Raw genomic sequence first — 19,174 nt, 5'->3', positions numbered from 1 at the left:
TCAGTCCTGAGCTTTGTATCTCAACTCGGCAAGGTTGACGCTGAGTTAGGACCGAAAGTATTTGGACAGTGACACGGTTTTGTAATTTTGCCTCTGGCTTTGTTTCAAATCGAAAGCAGTGGTTTACTGAGGGAAATTAAACTATATATGGGCTTAAGGGTAAATGACTGTGGGTAATTTGATATTAATGGCAGGCATGCTGCCAAGGTCAGACTGATACAACTGGTTGAGTTTCTAAAGTTTGCTTCAAGGCTTTTCTCAGCGCAACAATACCAATCTGCTATGAAACGATGACTGCAGTAAGTTCTTAACAATAGGAACAAGACAGTTACTGCACTCATCGTTTCATAGCAGATTGGTTTTGTTACGCTGAGAAAAGCCTTGAAGCAAACTTTAGAAATTCATTTAAAATATGTATTTAAGATCATGGATAAAATTATTAAGTTATGTCAGTAATATGCTAATCTGAAATAAGTAAAGTAAAATATCCACATTGCTGTGCAAAAAGACTAAGGATAACAACCACTAAACAACACAATACTCAAAACTCTCCATATGTCATCTGTAGTTTGATTATTGCATTATGTTGTAGAACATTAAATTGGCTTATGCTTTTGTCCAAAGTCAATTACAGAAAGTGTATTGAACCTACAAAGGTTATGTCATCAAAAATGGGAAATGCATCCTTAATTTCTCAAACAATGGGACCTTGATTTCAGACAGAGGTAGACAGAGCAGGCAATTAATCTAACCTTAGCTCCACAAGTAAGTTGAAAACACTTACCCAGACAACTTTTTAATGTTTCTTACTGACTGTTTTTTTAAACGAATGTTGTAAAAACTGGGTCTGAATTTACATGATAGTCCGTAACAAGCCTGAGGCTAAAGCTGCATGTCCCAGGCAAAAAAATTAGCATCCTCACCAGTTGATCCATGTAACTAAAACATATGTAAATAAAGAAACAGTCTATTGCAAATAACGTAACTTCCGTTAGAAAAGTCGTGGTAGAAGTATTCAGATCTTACACTTAAGTAAAAGTAGCAATACTTAAGTGTAAAAATGCATTGTTACAAGTAAAAGTTATACAATCAAAATTTTACTTAGGCAAAAGTAAATACATATTAGAATCAAAATATATTTTAAGTACAAAAAGTAAAAGTACTCCTAATGCAGACTGATCCATTTCAGAATACTGTATATTAATGTATTATAATTATTGTTTAATTAATCAGTACATTACTTTAATGTTGCAGCTGGTAAAAGTGGGCCTAGTTTTAATTATTTTATATACTACGGGATGTTTTCTTTGGTGTTTGTGTTTTTTGGAAAAGCTAAAAAAAGAAACCAGCCTCCAAACTCTTTGAATGCGAAGAATCGTTCTCACTACAGTCCCATCTGCATTGCTACGGCATTGGAGAAATCCAAAGCTTGACAGGCCTCCTGTACCTAGTTACAGTTGCTGAGCTATGATTGGACAGTCGCTGTTCGAGGGACAGGTTTATCAAACGACCAATCGAAAACACATCGGAATGATTGTGCATATTCTGAAACAAAATTCATAAATACTAGCTGTCGCTTTGAATACATTTCCAATCAATTTTAATTAAAATTTTAAAATGACAAAAATGTCAAAGCAAAACCCGACACAGATCTGATAAAAAAAGACACAAGACCTTCGAGGTATTAAACATAATCACACGTGCAACCTGTCGTCATCCTTCTACCAAGTATGTTGTCCTGTGATTTGGGCACATTCACAATCAGCACTGTGTGATATGGACATAAGTCACTCACACTGTACAGTTTAAAAAACAGACTTATTACTAATTTAACAAAAAATAAAAACAAAAAACTATGATAACGTGTTGTGATATTTATACGCCCCTCGCCCCTGCATTAAAAACTTTAAGATTTCTTCAAATAATCGGGAGATTCACTGTACTGTCACCAGTCCCATGTGGGTGGAAGTGGGCTGGATTGAAGGAGCACATCCACATTAAAGTGAAACGAAAGCAGTCGTCTATGTAATAATTTAGGACTAGGGATTGGCTCCCTAATTCCTCCAGTGCAGGAGCTCTTTTATGTCCCCAGAAAAGCCCGAAGCACACCTGGTCCACCAGCAATAAATGTTTTCTCCGCTGCAGGTCAGCGACTCACACAGTGATCAGTTTCTGTTTGGATTCGCTGTCTGTGTCTTGCCGGCTCATCTTGGGTGTGTCTTGCTTTGGAAGACCATATAGGTAGATGGAAATGCACACAAGGGTGGCACCAGAGGTAAATGTGAATGCTGCAAAAGAGGGAGGGGGAGCAAAATGAGACTTTGACATAATTTCAAAAAGACCATTGTGGAATGGCATCAGTTTTGAAAAAACTCTGTAAAAAGATGTTACTTTTGTATAAAATAATCTGTAGGTTTATGTTTCTGAACACAGGTATCTTCCAAAAATGCAAAGTACCATTCATGTCCCGTTTTGAATCTTTCAAAGCAAAGAAAGTCATCCATATAGAAAATCTAACATCTAGTCCTTTTTTATTTTGTCTTTTTTTGTTTTATTGTTTTAATTACTTTAAAATCGACACCAATCATAAAATATAGATATATATACACTAGTTACAATAAATTTAAACTGCCATTTCATATCACACACTCACGCTAGCCTTTTCCTTCATTGCCCAGTCATTGTGAACCTCTAAAACTTTGCACATTTTGCATAAAAGAACCCCTTTTTTTTCCCAAACGCACAAATCACACAGCCTCACCTTATGAGCCACTTGGACTGCAACAACAATAAAATAAAATTCTCAGTCATCAGTATACCAAACACTTGGTTATGAGAAACGAACTTACTTATCTGTAGTCCAAACAAAATGACGGACGCCACAGTTGAGAGAACAATGGCGGCTGCAGCAGAGAAGCCCTTCATGATGTTGTCTGTGTACTTCACCACCACTGACGTGTATAGACCTCCCAAACTAGCCAGGACTAGCAGCACAAAGAGAGCAAAGTCAGCCGAAATATTGTGGGGGAAAAAAAAAAAGACATCAAATAGATAACATCCTCATGATTTGTCATACTTACATACTACAAACAACACCCAGGGTGTATAACCAAAAAAGAAGCCTTTTTCCAGGACTTTTTCACCATCAGTAATGTAAACACCAATCAGCGTGACCACAATGCCAGACAGGTACATCTGTATGTTCCTCACCCACAGGGATGTGTCTGAGCTCTTCAACACCTTCTCAAAGTACACACCTCAATCAGAACATAGACACAAAACTGTTAGGTGCAAGTAAATATTCACAGATATGTTTTGATGCATATCTTAATTACTGAGAAATTAAATACAAGATGGAGATCTGACACCTCCACGATAACAGCAATGCTAATCAAACCATAGTTTACTTTTAGCAACTTGTGATAAGAAATGACATCAGTTGGTATCAGTTTTATGTTCGATTTCAAATCATGTGTTTGCTTGGCCAGTGTATGCTTTGGCACTGTGTGTTTTTAAGGTCCTGAAAGTATTTGTTGTCTGTGTGGCAGCTAAAATCAATATAAAACCAAAAAGGCCAGTTATTTCCGCAGAATCCAGGGCCAATTTTACCTGCAAATCCAGAGCAAAGGACAGCAACGGCAATGGCGATGAACCCAAGAAACGGGTTTTGCTCAATCTGGAGATAAAAAAAGAAATTATATGAGCCACAAGGCAGATGGTAAATACCACCTGAAGCTTGAGGACACACAAGTTTTAAAAAGCACAAATCTATGATAGTGCTGGTTACATGACATGCATAATGATTCACCGAGGCACCAGGATGGTCATAACATTTCAATCTTAACTCGTCCCACCCCTACCTGGACTTTAGTGGCCTCTGCAGGCTTCCATTGCACAAGTGTGACACCCCCGCAGAGCATAAAGACGGAGAACCACTGCAGCTGGCTGAGAGAGCGGTTCAGCATGAGGACTGTACACAAGGCCGTGCACGGGATCTTCAGCTGATAGGTCACCTAAACAGGAAAACACAAGCCAGGTTACAAATTGGAATATCTTTTAGACTTTTGGGTGGAAAAATCCAGAAATGTAAAGATGCCACCTTTCGATCTGAGAACCTATTCTTTTTTTTTTTTTTTTTAAAACCATTTTTTGACATTTCATTGACTAAATGAGTAATTGATTAATAATAAATATAGTCAACAGATTGGTCAATGATAAAATTTGCCCAATGTAGAGGAAAAAAATAAAATAAATAAAGACATTAAAGTGGTCCACATTAAAGTGGTCCACTGTAGTCTAACACCTCAGCTGTGGAGTTGTATTTGATTAAGCTAAGTGCAAAGCTACACTTTGTCCAATGGGTATTCACCCTCATCAATGCAGCAACAATGAAACACTGAATTGACATATTTTACTTTAACCATGTCAGAAAATGACCCCAACATAGGCGTGTTATTCATCTTTACATCATTTTGTATTCAATATTATTGTAGCTATCGACACGACTTGGTAAGTTATAAAATTATATATTATTCTCTACAGTATTTAATTTTCACAGTGGAAACAACAGTCCTAGAAGACTCAGCTGTGCTGCAACGATCAGTTTTTCAACAGAAAATGAATTGGCAACTAATTGGATGATCGTCTGAACATTTAAGTAACTTTTTTTTAAAGTAACTTCAAATCACAATGTGTGGATTTGCTGCTTTTCTCAGCTTTATATCATTGTAAACTGAACCTCAGTTTATGTCAGTCAAAGCAAGTCCTTTCAAGACTTCATAAGGGACTAAACAATTGAGAAAATAATCAGCAGTTCCTTTGATAATCAACCTAATCTTTAGTGGTAGGTGTAGTATTTTTCTGTCTCCCCGTCGCACCTGTTGTAATTCTTTACAATCTTCATTGTAAGTTTGTTTGTATAGGACAGGTTCAAGTTCACCAAAGATGACCACACCCAGCCACGGTGTTGCACATGCATACTGTACACCCATTTGTATAATGGAGTAAAAACAGGATTCAAAGTCATACCTGATAAACTGCTGCATCAAGGTTGCTCAAAGCAAGAAAGGCCATGTTATTCTGAACTGCATACACTATAGACGGCACACTCAGCTTCAGCAGCTCTTTTGGGCTGAAGAACACATGTTCCACTATGGAATTCTTCAGTCTGATGGGGCTTCCTGTTTCTCTGGGAGAGATAACACAAAAACAGACTGATTAGGAAGAGGAAGTGTTTATACTTTAAACGACTCAATTCAATAGACATTAGTTTGACTGATGGAAATGGATGAATCCGTGTTCTTGAATTTCCTTCTAAAGTCAACAATTGTTTAAGCACGTAATATTGGTACTTTTTTTAGTGTTAACTTGTCAGTAGGTAAGGCACTGAATGTGTATGAAAGGTGCCTATACAAATAAAATTTGTCTGATTTAAAGGTTTAAGTAAAAGCAAACCTTGTCATTTCGAGAGACTAAAGAAGGAGACAGCCCTGTTTGATTATTAGCCCTCCCCTGAAACTTGTTCATCTCTCAGCTGGAGTGACATGGAATGCTGTTTTTCATATATTCCCTCCCTGAGGTTATATTCCTCTACCTCTAAGATGTATTGTGGTGTATGCACGGCTGATTATTATTGTAATTGAATTTTCTGCAGATTAGTTTCTCAATTAATGATTTGGTCTATAAAAAGTTAGAAAATCAGAATTTCCCAAATTCCCAAGGTGACGTCTTCATGTTGCTTATTTTGTCTGACCAAGACTCCAAACCCCAAAGATATTCAGGTTACTATCACATAAAACAAAGGGAAAGAACAAAGCCTCCAAATTTAGAATTGGTCACTAAGGAAACTGGCCTTTTTGCTTGTAAATTACTTTTAACAATTACGACAGTACAAATATAAACAGTAAAACGATAGTGATGTGTGACAATCTTTGACAGACTATTCTGTTCTCCACTAGCTGCATCCAGATATCATCATGTTAAGTCTGTGACATGTTACCATGTAGTGTAGGAGGAGCACAAGTAGAAAAGAGTCACCAGCGTGACTAATATCTGTCAGTTACCCAGCATCGAGCTTAAGTCTGCTAACATTAACCACTGTAAAACCACTGGTCACACCAGACCATATAAAGCTGTAATAGCAAATGAGCAAGGATCAAATTTGTTGCCTATTAATTCAACTCTATATGTGTGGGAAGAAGAGTGTGTTATTCCTGCTTTCAGAAGGTTATATAGTTTTTATCTTAAGTTAGTTTTTAAGCAGATTTCTTACATGGGGGGGGGGGGTACACTGCTTTTCTTTGTCTTGTGCGACAGCACATTAAAAGCCTTCGGGTTTTTCTTTGGGACTGTTGGTTAAACAAACCAAGCAAAATGAAGATGTCACCTTGGGCTTTAGTAAACTGCGACGGGTATTGGATTCTGACATTTCATACACCTAATGATTAGTCGATTGACCAAGGAAACAACTGGAAGATTAATCAGTAATGAAGATATTCACAATCAATCTACATGGATTGCTGTATCCCACACCAGCCCTCCCCTGTGGCTACCTCTCGTTATACCTTCTGTATATACAAACTTGGTCACCTCTCCCATTTTACAGGGGGACTGTAAAACACCTTCTCCCCCGCCCAGAGCAAGGGGTGACCGACGAACACTTACTTTGCCAGCATCCCCAGGCTCAGTATTAATTTAATGACCTCGGTGATGCAGACTGCGGTTGTGGAGAAGTACAGGTCTCCTGACGAAATGGTCCTTGTGTACCGCAGTACCACCGTGTATGTGGCTGCCACCAGAGTCATCACTGTCAGGCAGTACAGCTTGAAGACCAAACTCACGTTTTCTGAGGACAACCAACAGGGACTTAGAATTAGTTAGCTAACGGCCATTACCTTACATGTTTAATTGTAATTGCTACACCAGCAATAGGCGACATTATGGGTTATTCAACAGCAACGAATGTTATATCTACGTTAATTTAAAGCCACGCTATATCTGACAAGTAACTAGTGGCCAGAAGCTGTGTAATTTAGGTTGTTTTTTTTGTCTGCCACCGTTTGTCCCTCTCTAAGCGACAGCTAACATTAACCGCTCATGCTAGCTTGTAGTTACTGGTAAAACTCACCGCCGCCCATTGTTGCTCTGGTTTGTGTCCGTCCGAGTGGCAAGGAAGTCGGTTATCCTGCTAAAATGACATGCCATTAAATCTAACAGACATTTAATGTGTTTGGTGGGGAACGCTGTCGGACCACAAATACATCGATGGATGAGCCCGATATGGAGTTTCCTGCCCTGGCCTCATACTTCCTCAATTTCCCAGAATACTGTGCAAATCGACGTAATCGAACGTTAGGTTTGTTTTCGTTACCCCGAAATGCGGTTCGTCGGTTAGTTAAATGTCTATTGTGTCATCGCCGGTCCGTCCAATCAGAGTTGTAGCACTGTAACCCGGGGTCTGAAAGTCTGCACAATCTGAAATCCAGGGCATATTTCAGCCCTCTTTTTCTGAACATACTGTGATTACTGCGTGAAGTTTTCACCATGAGGTTTTACTGTGATATAGAAACCTAAAGCTATTGTGATATTAGCCCGCTAGCCATGTTAAATACCAATATGAAACCATTCTGAAACACTGCAGTCAAGCTACATTCACAAAACTCTTTCTTTCGTCAACAGCAGAATTAGTCTGTCAAACTGGTAATGCCGCCAGAAGTAGCGACGGGGGCCAAGGGGCCACATCCCTCCACCACGTTTGGTGCAAATTGGCTTAGAAGCTCTTGTGTGATCCTGCTGAAAAGTAAACAAACAAACAGACATGGGTGAAAACATAACCTCCTTGGCAGAGGTAATTCATAAAAAAAAATAATAAAAATAATCTTTTACAATATGAAAATCTGAATATGGACAGACATATAAGAAAACACAGATTCATTAATTAATATATTTGTATTTATTTATTTTTGACAAAAAAAATTGAACTAAATAAGTTTCCATTCAGATAATTTGCCAATTGGCACCAGCCAACCTAAATATTTGTGCTGAAATGCAAAAGTTGGCTTTTTTCCATCATGATAAAACATGTTCTGATCACCTTTCTTATCATTTATCATGGGGTGAAAATAAAGTAGGGAGATAGGAACTCTTGGTAGTTGAAAAATGATGTCTGGTTCTTCGATAATAACATCATCATATATATGATGATACCACAATGGATACCACAAGACTCCATACCAAGAAAAGAGGGCTGGAGGAGGGACTCAGGGCAACGGAACCTCTCATTTCCGATGGTGATGACCTGTCCATCAGGCAGCTCATAACATTAATAGGAAGCGTTTTGTTCTTTAAAATTTTGTTTACTTTGATAATGTTCTTTTTTTCTGCAGAACACTCTGGTGCAGCTTATATTAAAGAAAAGTCATTTCATGCATTATTGAAACAAAGAATTTCTAGCATATCAGACTGAGCACTTGCCAGAAAAGGAATGTATCACAGCATACCACTCAGTGACTAACTTTGTAAGCCAACAGATTTCATTTCACTAAATGAAGACCCAGCAGTCCTCTCTTTAGTGTCGGCATTCGTCAGTGCTGTTACTGGCTTTAGAGATGCCTGCATTATAATCTACCTGTCTGAGCCGCAGGAGCGAATCCTCTTCCTCTGACAGCAGCCCAAATGCCACCCCACCAACGCATTTTACAAACACCACAGCCCTTCCTGGGCACATTTTGAAAATGCGGGTGGTTTTGAATGGGTAGAGGAACAATGGTGTTTCCCTTCTTAGGATACAATGTTTAAAGTAATGGGAAAATGTCCACCACCTCTTGTTTAAACACCCCCCACAAACAGCAACCCCGTGATATTATTTTGGTGTAGCTCTACTCACAAATGGCACACTGTCTATGCACGTCCACGCACAGCTGCCCGAGGAGAAGCTGTAGTATGCACGGAGTGAGCATCCAAACGGCAACTGACGTGAACTCAGGAGTTGTCGGAGGGAACATGCTCGAAGCCTTCGCTCTCTCTCACCAGCGCCCTCTCCAGGATGACACGGCCCTCCTTGTAGCGCTGGCTTTCCTCGGTGGCGAACTCATACATCCAGCCTAGCTTGCTGTTGCAGTTCTTGCAGCTGACGTCCCGCACCATGTGTCTTCCTGTCAGCATGACCCTGTCTTGGACCTCGCTGTGCTGCAGATTCACAACCTGGAGGGCAGCAATGGGATATCTGTGGCTGTAACATTTCAGTGTCTCCAAGTGGAATTTTTAGGTTTCGCAAGCAAATAAAGTCAAAACATTATAGAAAATATTTCAAAGTTGGATAGCTGTGGACCAGATGTAGTTGGAAAATTAATGAATTTAAATGATGTTCAGCGGTGCAACTAACAATTATTTAAACTTCTTAATTAAACTCTATGAAATGACAAATAAATTGTGAAAAAACATCTTTAAATAGCCCCATAATCCCATAATCCAATTAACAATAATATAAAACAGAAAAAAAAAAACAATCAAATCTTCACATTTACTGATCACCATTAAAAGTTTGGATTTTCTGTTTGAAAATGAATAAATAAAGTATCAAAATAGTTGCAGATTAATTTTCTGCCAAATCGACTAAATGATTAATTGACTAATTGTTTCAGCTCTAATGACGTTCACAGTCATCCATTGATTCTTATTGCATTTTTTAAATGAAATTAGGACTGATTTCTCTTTCTCGCAGAAGTTTAAAACAGTTTTGAGAATTGTGACAATATCATCAACCGTTAATCAGGAATATTTTGTGTTTGTCTGTGTTTGCATAACACTTGGCCAACTCCTGGATTTTGCTGCCAATAAAATGTTTGATTGTACGAAACAGCAAATTGAGAAACGTCTTATAATCTCATAAAGGAATTGATCATCATGTAGAATAATCCACTTCTTTACATCAGATGTGCTAAAAATACAATATATCAGTTATAATACAATAAGTACTATAATGGAAATAACTACCTGACAGGGTGATTGTTTGACATCCAGGGATGTATGATAAAGTATTTTAACCGTGGTCCAATCAACTATTGCAACACAGCTGTTTTCCACTACGACAGGTGTCCGTCACGTGAGAGTGGCGATGTGCAGGTACCTTGTTGAACAGGAACGCTCGGCCGGTGGCTCCGGTGAAGCGTGTGGAGATGAGCTCGGCTCGGTTGGTCAGGATGGTGTCGCAGTTGGCGCAGGAGAAGAGGCGAGTCCCACCGATGTGGTCCAGGAAGATGCGCCCCATGTTTCGGACCAACGGGTAAAAAAACAACCTACAGTAAAATGAAGCAGCCCTGTTAGATGATGTAACTTAAGCATACAATTAAAGGCCCAACCAAGTAAAGGCAACGAGAAGAATGGTGTTTTCTATTATAGGTGGGCGATATCACACTTTATACCATAAGACAGTGTACATTTGTCTACTATCTGAGATTTTACTGTACTGCTCATAATGTGGCAGCAATCCCTTTACTATCTCTGGTTGTATGAGACTATTTGGGGCACTGCTGCAAATCAATGAGCAGAACTGCTTTATGGCAGTGTTGTTGTTTTTTTAAAAATTATGTGTATAATGGGATTTTTCAGTTATTTAATTCGCTGGATTTGTCATAGACACTGCAGTCTGGTTTTATCATCACACTGAACATCATGATATAAAACCGTACATCATGCCAGAGGATTTTATCCACATTGTCCAATCCACTCCCTTTCTCGACACCCAGTTTCTAAATGGTTTGACATTTTATTGGTGAGTCGTGATGACAAGAGGGGAGGACCATGTCTGTCTGTGATTAAAAAAAAAAAAAAAAAAACAGGGGATCGATCGATAATTCATCGATCAAACAGTCAACAGAAAATTAATCATCAGCTCTGTGGATAACTGATTAAATGTTTATATTATTTATCAAGCAGTTGATGCCAAACATTTGCGGGTTCCAACATGTGAGGATTCGCTGCTTTTCTCTGTTTCATATGATTTGTACATTGAGTATCTTGTGGTCTTGGACTGTCCGTCTGAGAGCCCAGACTCAATCCGAAGACGTGACCTTGGCCCATTTTCAGGTTCATATTCGTACTAACTCGCCTGACTACTTATGACTCCCACGCTCGGATGTTTTGGGGATTTGCAGGACTCACCTGAAGGCATCATTAGGGCCCGGTCCGTCAATAAACAGGGTTAGGATCAAAATACGAGAAAAGTCACTGTGGTTGAGCTTCCTATTGTGAACAAGCAGAGTTTTAAGTTTTCATAAACAAAAAAAAAATAAAAAGAAGAAGATAAAATAACCGCTACGCTCTACTCGAACTGCTTGTCAGTTAAAACTGAGGATAACAGCTAACGATACCAGGCCAAATAACGGTTAAATCGAGTTTAATTTTCTCACCTAACGTTGGCTGAAGAGGCAGGGGCTCAACAGAAACGCAGATTTTTTATTTTTTGTGTCTTTATTCGCCAGGTTTCTCTTTTTGCCCTCGGTTTATAAAACAAATCGGCGTTTCCTCCGCTGTTACTGTTGTTGTCGAAGGGAGCCGAGCGGTCGACGCCGAGACGAGCCGAGGACCGCGGCTTCCGCTCGGGACTTTTCAAAGTAAATCCGCACTCACGGAAAGCCGTTCGAAACTCGCACTGGGAAAATGGTACTTCACCAATTTCACCAACCCAAACATAATAGTGACCTCATAAAATGTCCTCTGATGAACAGTCCAAAACCCAATTAATTAATCTATTATCAAAAAAGCTGCTGATTATTTCTCTGTTGATCGACTAATCGATAAATCGACTACTTGTTGCAGCTTCAATCTACATCAAGCCTTCTTTTATTTCATCTATTTATTTATGTATTATTATAAACGAATTAAATTGTGTTCATTTTCCTTATGTCTTGTCATGAAAAAATGTTCATGTATTGGTTTTATCCCTATAATTCGCATTTTTATTCGTTTATTCGAGTAATAAACACATTTTTTTTTTTGCTCTTTTAGTTGCAAACTTTAATCAGTGTTTAAAAAACGATAATGCCATTTCCTTTTTTTAAAAAGGGAAAGATTTTAAATCTGCGGCTGCAGTTCGGTTTCACATGCACTTTTCAGTTTTCTGAATCGTAATTTTTTCCATGCATAAAATTCTACACCTAAATAAATATTTTTTTTCACTTTTTCCTCACTCTAACAATGCTCCGATCGTCCTGTAAACTTGTTTCAGTATTCATACAGTGCCCTTGGCAAGACTGCGTCTGAGTGCAGTTGTGCCAGTAAAATTCTTTGAGTTGAAGGTCCAGTCTTCCAAAGTCTTTGCTTTTATTCTGAATGCCGAGACTCCCCCGTGTTGTCCGTACATCTCTGGCAGCTTGATGCAGCAGTAAATACTGACCACAGGGGAGCAGCAGAGTAGAACAGACACATGCAGTATGCCACACATATTGTGGACCCGGGTGACCCATGCAGCCCTTTGTGCTGCTTTTCACAGAACAATGATGTACAGATGGTGGGCTGCTAATAATGATGACCACTCTCCATCATACGTGTAGAGTTAAATCCTCTGACAGAGAATTAGCTCGGAGCCACCCTGCGGAAGAGAGGAGAAAGTTTGGATTATTGACAGTTTGTGGGAAAACTACCTAAATACTTTACTCGTGCAAAAATACCGACACCATCCATGTTAAAAACACTCCATTACAAGGGAAGGTTCTGCATTCTAAGTATCATCAGTAAAATGTACTTAAAGTATCAAAAGTAAAAGTACTTAATATGCAGTAGAATGGTTCAATGAGTAATTAATTATAACATACTGTATCAAAAGTATATCTAAGGTGGGGCTCCTTTTAAATACTATATAAAGAGCTGGAGAGTCGAAATCAGTTGTAAAATCTGGATCTTGAAAGTAACTAAGAATTATAGCTGTAAGCAAGTGCATGTAGTGGATTTAAAAAATATTTCCCTCTCAGATTTAGTGAGGTAGAAGTAACCGGCATTGAAATGGTACTGCTCAGGGACAAGTACTTCAAAATTGTACTTAAGTATGATACTTGGGAAAATGTACTTAGTTACATTTACCCTATGAATCCTGAGGATTTTTTTTTTTTTTTTAAGCCTCAAGATACTCACATACATTAAGATCGGCCCCTGCTTTGTCAGCGGCAGTTTTCATTTGTGTTTCATTCAGGGTAATGCTGCAGACAGGTGAGTATGTTAGAGCCATGGTGAACTCTCCAACCCGTTGGGAGGAACAGAAAGGAAACAGGAGAAAGTGCACATGATGTGGCAGTTATCAAATATTATAGACAAATCTAGCATTGATCAAGGCCAACGCAGGCCCAACTTTTACGGTGTGTTACCCAGGCATCGGTATCAGTAAAGCCACACTTGGCTGCTTATCATCATGTATTATAAAACCTCCTGCAATCAAGTAACAGATTAACTTTAAACTAAGATTAACAAAATCAAGACAATGTGATTTGCATTAGAATAAATGCCTGACATCCCAATAAAAAAAAAAAGACAGGTGTAATAGTAAATCCACTGGGCCATTATTAATACAACTGTCCTGCTCCACCTCTACCAGCTCTGTAAGATTTTGCTTTCATATGCCTCGTGCACTTTATCTTCTCAGGACGTTTTACATGGCCTCACCAGAATTTTCAAAAACCTCAAAGCCTCCCACCTTAAAAGTTATGTGACAGTGGGCCAAAGGCATCAGCAGCTTCCCAAAATACCACATAGAGACCTCTCTCTCTCCTCCCGGATGACTGGTTGCATCTGGTGCCAAATCATGTTTGTGTGCTCGGAACAGACGGGAAAGCAGCGCTCAGTAACGTCCATCTGGCGCTCCCTCGCCCCAGTTGGTGGGATATGTGGAGGCAGCCCTGTCAATTTTTTGCTTTTTCTTGTTATCTCTTCCAGCATCTCCTTTGATTTCTTCACGTAACCGAACAGGGACCTTTGCTGGCCCTTTGCAGAAACTTTTCCAACTCTTTCTTGAGTTCTTGTTGTCTTCGAAAGATTTCCTGCTCTTCTCAAAGCCACCAATTCATTCTTCACATGTCCATGCATGATACTAAAGTCCCTTTGTAAAATGTTTCCTACCTTCTTACCTACATTTTCCCAGTATTATTTATTTCTAAAGCATCTCCTTCACTCCTCTGTGTAGCATCCAATCAAATGCAAATAGTGAGGGGAACATGTTAAACTAGTAACCTCTTGCATATTATAATCAATGATACTTTGTAGAAAACATGTCTCAGTGGTTGTATACTCACCTGTGTTTTGTACTGCAGTTGTCAGGGATCTACTCTTCACAAACCTCAGAGACCTCTGGAGCTCTCCAGAGCATCTGAATTCATACAAACTTTGATAAACTAATACAGTGTCAGTTCAAAACGGTCTTGTTATCTCATAAAAAGGTCAATATTTTATTCATCATCATTATCATTATTTCCATGACACTGCTGTGTTGTGATATTGATAACTATTTGCCAGAAATCTGATCAGAAAATACTGATCCAACATTTCAAATGGATTGCTGTGACACATATACTCACTTGCCCGCTTATTAGGTACATCCAGATAAAAACTAATGCAGTATAATACAACAGGCCTGCAGCAAATCCACCCTTCATGAGGTGCTGCTGAATTTTACTGGGTTATATTGAGAGGTGTTCCTAATATTTTGTCCATCCCATTTATATGAATTAAGGTTGACAAAATATTAGGAACACCCCTCGGTATGACCCAGTACAGTTCAACAGCACTGCAAACTACAGCCTCCAAAATGACCATTGAAATAAATCGACGTCCTCTTAAACAGATTCAATAAAGACTGAACCATACAATGCTCATGAAGGGAGGATTTATTGCAGGGCTGTTGTATTAGTGTGCATCAGTTTTATCTAAGTGTATCTAATAAATAGGCAAGCGAGTGTAAATTAATGGAATCACCGGGTTTCATAGTAACCTTTTCCTTGAACTGGAGTAGCTGTGGTTTTCCTGAAGAACTTCACTTACAACTTAAAATGAGCGTGACATGGATTTATTTCATCGCTGGAGTAATATATATAATAATAATAATAAGTAGTATGTATTTTTGCATCAGCAAGGAAAATATATGAAACAACTTAACGTCAGTTAAAGCCATTTTCTCCCTCATACGTGGCTGTTAAAGAAAACAGAAAATATACAACGTTAGAAGAGGCATGGTGTAACGTAAGGTTACCACAACAGCAGCGGTGCACAAGTGACTTGTTCTGCCCGTTGATAATCCTAATATATCCTGCTTGTGTGGGGGTGAAAAGTAAACAAAACGGTGGGGTCTCGCTGTTGCTGTGCCAGTTAGAGGAGCTTAGGTTTCTGTCTAAAATTGCCCCACACTTTAGATGATCCTGTGCGGGGTTTTGCAGCTGCAGCTTGTTTTCCAGGGGATCCGTGCTGTGGCCCAGCCACCTTTGCGACGTGCCGCTGTCTTAACCGACGACATCTGCTACGTGGATGATTCGACCCTGCTCTAACCGACTGCCCTCTCTTTTTATGTTCTTCGAGAACCTCTCATCCAAAAACCTTCACAGTCCACACTGCCCTTCCTTGGGTCCTCAACAATGCACACGTGAAGTTTAAAGTCGATTTGGATGAGCGGTTGTCAAAAGAATTTTTTTTCCAAACAAGGTTTCTAAATAAGTACCAGCCTGGTTAGTGATCAAGAAGTTTCAAGACTGTTCAAGAAATCCTGTATGTTGAACCTTTTTCCTGAGACAAAGCGGGAAGATGGTGCTTTGATCCCAGGTCAAGTTAGGTCAACCAATTTTTAATCGATTGCATGAGCATGATTTTCATGCTGTCGTTGCATATCCAGAAGAGTAACTACAGGACAAACTGTTCAGCCCGTCTGAGCATGTTCAAAGATTAGCATAGATCAGGGAGATAAAAACCATGCCTCAGCAGGGGGTTCGTGCAGAGTTAATGTCCTTGAGGGGAGATAACAGACCGTAAAGGCAGTGCGACCTCATATCAGGATTACAGTAATCTCAATTGGAGTTGACACTGGTTAGAGACAGTGTTCATAGTTCTGCAGCATTAAAGATCTGCAGGGAGGAACAAGGAAACAACGGAGAGATCATATCTCATATCTCTCATCGTTTTTTTCTGTAGCGACAGAACCTCGGCTGAATGAGTCCTTTAAACGTTCTAACGTACAGTTTGTGCATCTTTGGGTGTGCATACAGCCGTGGTTTAATACAGTACTGCTGGCTGCATGAGAGCTTGTATTAATGTCTGTGGTTCATGAGAATAAGGGCAGTAGTAGTAAAGATCTGTTTAGTTGTTTTCTTAACGTCTTTGTTCAGAAAGATCACCCCTCACCTCTCTAATCAGGGGAGAGATAAGCAATAGTCAAGGTTTATAACACTGAAGCATCTCTGTTACGTAATTAATTTCTACAACTGTGTTGGAGTAACGACTCAATACGTATTTTAAATAACCATATCGTCTTCATGCAGAGCAAGATTTAAAAGTAAAACCCATACATTTTTTTTGAGTTTCCACCTTTTCCAACAGCAGGGAGTTGCAGCATCACGCAAAACCCACAGACTCTACACGGTTCTCGACATTACGCCTAAAACTTTTTAATCTTGTCACTGGTCCTGTTAAGAGTAGTATAAGGGGACACATGACCTTTTTTTTCCCACACAAAAACCTAAGTTTGTATGACAATTTTAGTCCATTAGTTCCACATTTACGCAACACGTAATGATCAACCCAATTGACGTGAAGCCAACAAGGAGCACCGGTTGCTGGGAAAACTGATGATTTTCTTCAACTTACCCATAAATACTAAATATAGCGACAGCATCAACGTATTCCGCCAATAAGCCATATAATCTTTTCTCCCTTGCACCTGTGGTGCTTTGTCCTTTCACACCAATAACCATTCACACAGTTAAAACTGTCAGCCAACAAAGTGGCATGTTTCCTGACCTTATATTATGAAAGGTCAGTCAACATGGAAAGGACTGATATATAAGGTGCTAAAGGAATAGCTTGACATTTTGGGAAATGTGCTCTGCACAGTGCAGACTGGAAACAGGGGAAACAGCTAGTCTGGCTCTGTCCAGAGGTAACGAAATCGACCTACGAGACAGTAGCACCTCTAAAAGGGACTTCCTGGAGTCTTCCTGTCACTGTGAGGTTGACAGGGAAGTTATTGCGCCCAGCCAACAAGCAATCCAGCACATAGCAACACATAAAACCACAACTTGTTGTTTCTGCACTTTAGTTTTTGATCAGATTAAACAACGAAGGTATAACAGAGCCCCGTTTCCAGTCTTTGTGCTAAGCTAAGCTAGCTGGCTGCCGGCCGAAGTTTCATATTTACTGTACAGACCTGAGCGTGGTGATCTTTTCAGCTTACGCTCAGCAAGAAAGCAAACAAGCGCCGCCAGTGGCGTAGAAACGCAGCCTCGCTGGGCCCCCTCTTCAACGCATCCATCGCCACGCCAACGAATAACCGAATCACGTAAACACATGCATCTGATGTGTTTATTATGGTAATACCTCGGTAATTAAGTGCAACAATCTGACATCTCAGCATTTTTCATCCCTTATTCCTCATTAAATTGTAATCACCGCTTTCACTAGCTTTCAGTAGGAGATATTGATACGTTATACAACATTATTTCTGTCAGAGTTTTTGCTCTTCATTATACCCGGAGCATAAAACGAGGTGAAAAACCTCGTTTTATGCTAATGAAGAGCTAGTCTTGCCCCTACACTGAGAAAAGACTACTGTATTTCATTATAAAATATTAATCAAGGTGAATTAGTTCAGTATTTAGCATTAGTTTGCCACATAAAAGTACCATAATATAACTTTATAAACTTTACGGCGCACTCCAAACACAAACAAGGAAGGATTACAACCTGCCATCACTCTGAAACTGAGTAACTGGTCTTAATGAAGGGAGTAATGTAGCTCAGAACCAGAACATAAGAAGCTCTAACAGTGTTGTCAAACTATTTCTTCAGCCGAAAGCGATAGTTTACTGGTTTACTTAATGCTGATAACATTTGAAAGTTGCAGATAAAACCAAACTTGAAACTGTAGGATTTTGATTCTTTAATGAATGATTTCTGAACACGAATAATCTGAAATTTACAGTCTTGTTTATCTGCAGCTGATCCCTCCGACTTCAGGATGCTTCTGAGACGATGAGCTTCGAAGTTTTCGGCAAAAAAAAAACAAAAAAACAAAGGAAATCAATGCTGACACAAAAGACAGGTTGAAACTCCTCTTGCTGTGCAGATGCAGATGTGCAGATTTTTATCATGTCTACAAAGCAGAATAATAGTTTGAGCGTGTTTTATGTAACTTGTTTAACCAGTAGAGAAAGACCTGCCTGCAGAGCTGATTTTGAATTTTTTTATAACAGAGAAATGCTAGAACCTTTAAGTTGCTTTCTTTTGCAACTTGTTGTCTTTATCATAGTTGTCCTCACTGTTCAGTGTAAGAAGTGTAACTGTATATTTTCTACAGTTTAGCTACTTGTTAAACAAGTTATAAGAGCATAGAGTTGTACTGTATTCCAGTAAAGCTAGACTGTTAGATAGTATTTTAGATTATTGTATTTATAGTTTTTCTTATTTATCGTAACCAAATGACCTATAAGTGAAATTAAATTTTGCAAAAACCCTCTTACAGTGTATAAATAGAAGCAGATTAACCCCTGGAATTCACTAACCCTCATTATCCCAATAAAGAGGACGTTATCAGTATCATTGTTTCATTAAAAAGAACCTTGAGGTTGTGTCCTTTGGACAAATAGACCAGTCCCTCCCCCTCTCTGCATATTTATGATATGTTTAGCTTAGTGGCCAAGTATAACTGATGATGATAAAGAAAGGCGGCTGACCCCCAAACAGAGAGAGCAGAGAGGAAGGAAGAACGGCTGCAGGAAAGTCGGGCAAAATCAGAGAAAAAAGATGCTTCCACGGCTGGCTCTCATCACACTGCTGGGTCTCACATGGACAACAGGTCTTTGTAAGTCAATGCTCGTTTCAGCGGCGCTGTGAGCGCTGCAGTTTTTAGGATTTTATATCACTTTTGTTAACTGTTCCCTTCTTCCACTGTCATCAGTGGAAGAAAGACAATATTAAATTGTTTATCGGG

At 39.2% G+C, this 19,174-nt stretch overlaps 2 protein-coding genes across 6 annotated transcripts; both read right to left on the bottom strand.

The window, feature by feature from the left end:
• Positions 1-1,256: 1,256 nt before the first annotated feature.
• slc35a1 (solute carrier family 35 member A1) lies at positions 1,257-7,353 on the bottom strand. The gene is made up of 8 exons (XM_040126180.1): positions 7,127-7,353; positions 6,664-6,844; positions 5,029-5,188; positions 3,861-4,013; positions 3,610-3,676; positions 3,081-3,257; positions 2,850-2,984; positions 1,257-2,288 (listed from the first exon to the last, which is right to left on the bottom strand). Exons 1-8 carry the CDS (start codon positions 7,134-7,136, stop codon positions 2,155-2,157), a joined length of 1,017 nt encoding a protein of 338 aa, XP_039982114.1. The 5' UTR covers positions 7,137-7,353; the 3' UTR covers positions 1,257-2,154.
• A 380-nt stretch (positions 7,354-7,733) lies between these two features.
• Positions 7,734-11,576, bottom strand: LOC120788658 (protein yippee-like 5). 5 transcript variants are annotated; one of them, XR_005707279.1, is made up of 4 exons: positions 11,409-11,576; positions 10,127-10,295; positions 8,885-9,201; positions 7,734-7,791 (listed from the first exon to the last, which is right to left on the bottom strand). XR_005707279.1 is itself a non-coding variant. In XM_040124604.1 (4 exons), the coding sequence occupies exons 3-4, from the start codon at positions 10,265-10,267 to the stop codon at positions 8,980-8,982; spliced, it is 363 nt and encodes a 120-aa protein (XP_039980538.1). In that variant the 5' UTR covers positions 10,268-10,276; positions 11,161-11,241; positions 11,409-11,576; the 3' UTR covers positions 7,835-8,979. The 5 variants fall into 5 exon arrangements, 3 of the variants coding, with proteins under 3 accessions (XP_039980538.1, XP_039980537.1, XP_039980536.1); XR_005707278.1 differs by having other exon boundaries at positions 7,734-7,788; XM_040124604.1 differs by lacking the exon at positions 7,734-7,791 and adding an exon at positions 11,161-11,241 and having other exon boundaries at positions 7,835-9,201; positions 10,127-10,276.
• Between the last annotated feature and the right edge of the window lie 7,598 nt (positions 11,577-19,174).

This window comes from Xiphias gladius, chromosome 4 (genome assembly GCF_016859285.1).
Source record: "Xiphias gladius isolate SHS-SW01 ecotype Sanya breed wild chromosome 4, ASM1685928v1, whole genome shotgun sequence".
Classification (NCBI taxonomy): Eukaryota; Metazoa; Chordata; class Actinopteri; order Istiophoriformes; family Xiphiidae; genus Xiphias; species Xiphias gladius.
This window is presented reverse-complemented; position numbering and strand designations above follow the sequence as displayed.

Excerpts from the sequence above, each read along its gene's own strand:
- LOC120788658 (XM_040124604.1), bottom strand. The coding sequence starts at position 10,267 with ATGGGGCGCATCTTCCTGGACCACATCGGTGGGACTCGCCTCTTCTCC. Across the intron at positions 9,202-10,126 it reads GAGCGTTCCTGTTCAACAAG|GTTGTGAATCTGCAGCACAG; the intron begins GTACCTGCACAT and ends GCTGCCCTCCAG.
- slc35a1 (XM_040126180.1), bottom strand. Across the intron at positions 5,189-6,663 it reads AGCCTGGGGATGCTGGCAAA|AGAAACAGGAAGCCCCATCA; the intron begins GTAAGTGTTCGT and ends TATCTCTCCCAG. Across the intron at positions 4,014-5,028 it reads TTGATGCAGCAGTTTATCAG|GTGACCTATCAGCTGAAGAT; the intron begins GTATGACTTTGA and ends TTTCCTGTTTAG.